Genomic DNA, 6,000 nt, shown 5'->3' on the forward strand with positions numbered 1-6,000 from the left:
AGCAAGTCACCTGCCCACAGTAAATTGGAGGATTAGCATTTACTCTAATCCATCAAAAGCACTGATATATGCCAGAAATTTCAGCAAAAATTAGTATGAACCAGAAAATTAATTCTGTGCCTCCTGTACATGATGATAATGGAAATACCTCTCTAACAGCAAAATAATATCAGTATTCTCATACAACTGCATAAAAAGGTACTCTAAATTGCTAATACTGAGTAGATGAAATATCTATAGTAATTGAAAATTCTAACATTTATCATATTATAAATTTAATTAGATACATATTCTTAAGTTACAAAGTTATAATTATAAATTATTTACCTTGACTACTCAGGAGCAGAAACAGACTTTGGTTTCAAAAATCAAAAGAAGGCATTCACAATTTATAATGGAACAATTCTTACTGTAATTATAGCTCTAATGGGATACATATCAATCAACAGGTAAATCATTATATAATTTCTTCAATTTTCTGTTCAGAGCATTTCTGAAATCATATTTGACAAATAACAGCTTCGATTTTACATAAATTCCCTTTAGAAATAGCTGTCATTTGGATTACTTTTGAAAGCTTAAGATATTTCTTTAAAGAAAAGTTTTCACATTAGGAGAAAGTGGAAATAGGCAACATTATAAGTAAAAACTACTTGAACTGTACATCCATTTGTTCCTAATGTAGTTAGCGGTGAGTGACAATTTCTGTCTCGCCATTTTTTGTGACAGTTATTCACCTGTAATTCTATCTCTTCTCTCTTTGGTTGTCTAGTACTCTAGCACACATATTCTCTTTTAAAATCAGTAACAATTTAATAAAGCAGCCTATTCTAACCACATGTGAACTTCAATCCTCCAAATGCTTGGGACCTTGGATTTTAACTTTTTCCATTCGGAGACTTTCTGAACTCTTAGAGACAATTCTAGCAAATATGTAGATCTGTGAAAACCAAGCTATTTTCGCATTAATGTATTCAAAGCTCAGAAATGGAACTCACTTCTAATACTGGCTTCAACAATGGTCGGGATACAAGAAACTACTTGCAAAGAATACGCCTACCTGCAAAATAAGATTTGCGGGTGGGGGGTGTGTGTCTGACTGTTCTGCGGGTGACATTGAGTGAAGCTGCAGGTATACAGAAGACAATGTATACAATAAACAGAGAGCATACCATTTCACGCAATATTGAAGAACACAGAATTAAGTCAAGTCTACCTGCAGATTAAGAATACAAAACACTGTGAGGCCAGCAAGCATACAGAGGTCTGCTTTAAATCTGGTTCTCTGGGTTCTGAATCAAAACACTTTCAAGAAGCTGCTTCTCTTTCAGATCTCACTACCATGCTCTATGAGCATCTGAAGCAAAACTCTCCTATTGACACCAGAATACATATAAACTGAAGACTTAGTTACTGTCTAAAAATTCCATCCAATAAAGAGTGAAAAGCAAAGGAGAAAAAGTGCAATCAGTGGCATTTAACGGTCTGAGCAAGAACCCCTCGGCCAGACCAGGTGTCTTCTGAAGTAGAAAGTGCACAACGCTCCCTTTCAGTCTGGCAGTTGGAATTCCAGAAGTGGCTTGGCTTTTGTTTTTACTTTTCCATGTAACAAAGAACTATAAAAGCCACACTATTATATGAGTTATCTATCTGTCACTTGTTTTTCCTTTCTGCATGAAGTACAAAATACTAGAAGTTCGCAGCCTGCATACTGACAATGTCTTAATTCAAAGACCAGAAGTTCCAGTCAAGACAGAAAAGTACATGACTCATTTTCACAAGTAAGTCCTGTTTCAGTGAGCTTGTGTTTTATAGACTCAGGCATCAACACAATCAGCATCAATACTAGGGATCGAGTTATTAATTTCAAATTAGTCTCTTCTCTGCCATACAATCTCCTTGTTTTCAGCAGTGCTGCAATTGCAATGTAAAAAAATAAAATAGAGTTGGATTTTCATTTGCCATGCAGAAGGCAGAGTTTGGCTGTAGGGCCACATGGACCTAATGAAAGCTAGGTATGGTTTTAATTTTATTCAAAACATCCAAGACTTTATTGCAGCACTTAGGGAGAGCATTAGGTTAGCAAGGTCTATGCAAGCCTATAGAGTAGAAAATCCATAGAAAGGCCCTTTCATTCAAGCTTCCACCATACCCAGCTTTTCTTACTGGGCATTCAAATAAGAATTTTCATTTATTCTGAAGCGCATTCAACTCAACAATCTTATAGAACAGTCTGCATTTACAAAAATAAAAAAAAACAATACACCAACAAAAAACACCCCAAGACATATGAGGTTAAATATACATGGAATTCTGAGCCAAATCCCTAATTGAATGTCTATTACGCAAAAAGGAAGAAATGCTAACAGAAAATAAAAGCGCATTTTAAGTAAGGACATACTGTGCAGCTTTTAAACACCATCCACACAGTTACCTAAATGAAAACCAATATGCTTTCAGAAATAATGACCTGCTTGCAAGAAGATAGTCAGCACTTTCGACACAAAATACAGTAAAACTGTATTGAAATCACATGTATACATTGAGAAAAACTCTGTAGGCCTGTGGGCTCTATCAGCAAGAACAGATTAAGCTTCCTAATTCATACCATGTCTTTACTTCAGTGTAGATATACCACCATATACTACTTAACAAGTCAGAAATTTGGCTTGATACATAATCAGTATCATTAATGGTTCCCCTCCCAAAGATGAAACGATTCTCCTGACAATTCATAAAAGAATTCTTCCCAAGTCAGATTATCTGTGGCAGTACCACCTATCTGCCCCTCTCCCCTACCACACACAAACATACTTCTACTTTGATATCCCTGCATCAGCAAAATTAATATTTTCTTTAATGACTGATGCTTATACTACAAACTGAGCACAGGGATCTGCTCTGAAGAATTAAAACTCTTTGAAATTTCCCCATACAATATTTATTACGTTGACTAGTCAGTGATTTCCAATAGACTAGTGAATAATTGAAATGAAATCATTGGAAAGTCTGAAAAATAGCCAGCTGAGCACATATCTAATAATGTAACCTGCTTCTTTTAAATACAAGTATTTTAGCACTACCTGTCCTGCAGTCACAATGCTCATGAGGTAGGTTAGCACCAACCTGTGAAAGATGCATGGTTTTCAAACGCTTAACCTCCATTTGATTTTGATATACCACAAATTCCAACTATTGTTTTAACTACTCCTAAAGAAGCACAAACCTTATTTCCTGGAGCTGATGTACTGACTGTCACTAATGTTTAGTTATTTACATTAATTTGTTTAATGAAACCATTCCAGAGGCAGCTGAAAGGAAATGTTTCAAACCAAGAGCCTAGTGATAACAGAACTTACAGAACAAACAAAAGGAGCAGCTTAGACCCTACACAAATGGAAGTCTGCACAAACTGAGGGAGATCCCTAGCAGCGGATACTCAGGGCAAGATGTGTGGCATCAGGAAATGATCAAAATATTTCCTCCACTATGTACACTTTGGGGTTTCTAGGGGCAAAAATGGTTCCCAAAGTGAATAATCTTAGAGTGATGAAAGCATTCAGAGCAAATATTCAAAGGCATATCACAGAGAAGTTCTGGTATATCCCTGGCCACAACTGAAATGTGACTTTCCAATGAAGCAAACCAACTTTCTCTTGAAAGAAAGCAGACGATGGAAACTCCCCTTCCCATAGCCAGCTTAAATCTCTACCCAATACATAGAGGAAACAGGCAGTGCCAATGCATCTAATCCTCTTAGCGCTGTAAGTAACCCGTTTTCTTTCAACAGCTGAGGCACTGAATTTCAAATCTTTCCAGCAAAAATAATACTGCAATTTCCTTGCTTGCAAATCAACAAATGTAACATGTATTTATTTGTAACATCCTGACACCAGCTTTCAGAACAAAAACCAGACAAATACTTAAAAAGAGGCGTTGAAGTTTAAAAGGTTGAGAACACACTAGTTTGATGGAGTTTCTCTCTGACAGGTTGTAGATGTTTATTTACTGATGATTTGCACCAAAAGTCTACAATGAAAACTGCATTTGAGAGGAGTGAATTAGTCGCAGCAGGTGCATAGTGGCCCCTTCAAATAGTCCTTCAATCAGTTTTTAGTATTATTGAGCACAAAAATAACTGACAAAAAAAACCAGACACATAGCATTCTCCTAAGAGCTAAGCACCTTTTAATATAGACTTCTTTACCAGCAATCTCAAAAGGCAAAGTATGGATACCTCCTGTGGAAGTGCAATAATATACTTACCTATACATACTGACAGGAATGATGAAACAGCTCCAGCAATGCTGATTCTGAAGATTAAATTTACAAAATCATAACAGAGCTATGGAAGTGTTAACCTGAAAAGACTTACCTGCATTTCAGTTTGGATAATAATTTAATATCTTTTAAATGAGGTGATTGAACCTTATACAGAATCTGGTATTAATCTAAGTAGCATCACATATGAGAGTGCTGTACTGTGTTATAAGAGCGAATACTATTCACAGCTTAGCGATAAGTCTCCCGTTTGCTAATTAGTCATTTTAACAAACAGATGAAAAGGATCTTTCCCAGGGAACAGAACAAAAGCCAAGGAGAGAAGCTACTCACATTCCTTTGAGCCGTTGCCACATTTTCTCTGCATGTCCTCCTATTTGATACTTTATAGAGGTGCTTTCCAGTTCCCGAGTTGTTTCCATCGCTCGAGCCCCCATCGTTATTGTCCTACAGCGATACAGTTACAGTCAGGCTCAGCAGCAAGTAAAAGCATTCTTTAGTCCACTACAAATGTCAGAAGATCCACACATGTTAGACACTAGCTGCTGTCATATCAAAGCACATCAGAATTACAACAGCTGAGGGACGATCCTGCCTGAATCGCTATTCACTTTGATAGACAATTCCACTCTCCCCCCCCCTCCACCTCCCAAGCACAGAGCAAGTACACGCAGCTCCTCTGACCTCACAAGTCTAATCCATACGGGTGAGCCAGCTACTGTACTACTGACTGCTCAAGCTCCTTTCTCATGCACTTTTTCTGCTGTAAGAAGACGCACAGAAGCACAAAAGATTCCTTAAAATGGACTATAATTCATTGCCATGCAGGATAAATGTGAATTGCTTTAACAAATCCAGAAGAAAGGCTGGTTTCTGCTCTGCAGGTTGGAGAAACCAGCTGCAATAGAAAAGCAGATGGTAGAAGCCACTATCAGCCACATCACCCTACAAAAAGAGTGAATGTTCAAATGCCAGAGCTTTCCTCTCTTTAGTTGATCCTGAATTGTTTCTTAATGAATAAATATCTACCAGCCTCTCAATAAAAATATGACTGTACAAATGCTAAGTCAGTAGTAAAGACACATATAAATCCCTGCAGAAGAGAAATCAGAGAGCTCTACAGGTTGCTATTGAAGGAATATGCTGTAATGATGACTATACACCTTCTCCTAGCAACTCCACACGGTAGGTAACTGTCAATTTAACTGGTGGAAAATGCAGCAGCTGCAAGACAGCCCGCTCAGCGAATCCTTCGGGACAGCAGCATGCGTGTGTCAAAATCCTGTGCTGAATCGTGCGTGTCTGCCAGCAAAAAACAATGCAGTGCATGCAAGCAACAAAAGGGTCGAGGACTAAATAGAATGCCAGCCATGCAGCAGATTGCCAGCTCTGCCTTTCAAGTGCAAACCTAAGCAGCTAGTTGTACAGCCAAAGCCGGGTTTTGGAGAGAGCAAAGGAGAGGATTTCCTTACTGCTTGCACAGACGGGTTTGTAGAGCAGCTCCTGTACTCTGTAAATAGCACCTGTCTTGTTTGGTGAGTCAGTAACAATATTCATCTCTGAAGCAGCAGCCAAATAATCAAATATACCACAGACTCATCTCAGAGATCATGCTTGTTTCAATCAGAGCAAGAGCTGTGCAAGAAGCCAGGCAAGAGGGGTGTGCCAAGTAGGAGCAAATACATCTGAGCTTTGCCAGCTACTGGTGTCACTGCCAGG

The 6,000-nt window shown here is 38.2% G+C and overlaps 1 protein-coding gene across 1 annotated transcript in view; it reads right to left on the minus strand.

Moving 5' to 3' along the window:
- PDE1A (phosphodiesterase 1A, calmodulin-dependent) overlaps positions 1-4,718 on the minus strand; it is a 149,724-nt gene extending 145,006 nt beyond the window's left edge. The window contains exon 1 of the mRNA XM_010018968.1: positions 4,615-4,718. Coding sequence (XP_010017270.1) covers positions 4,615-4,718 — 104 coding nt within the window. The remainder of the gene's footprint in view (positions 1-4,614) is intronic.
- Positions 4,719-6,000: the final 1,282 nt, after the last annotated feature.

The sequence above is a fragment of the Nestor notabilis genome, unplaced genomic scaffold (genome assembly GCF_000696875.1).
Source record: "Nestor notabilis isolate BGI_N333 unplaced genomic scaffold, ASM69687v1 scaffold6977, whole genome shotgun sequence".
In the NCBI taxonomy this organism is placed as follows: domain Eukaryota; kingdom Metazoa; phylum Chordata; class Aves; order Psittaciformes; family Psittacidae; genus Nestor; species Nestor notabilis.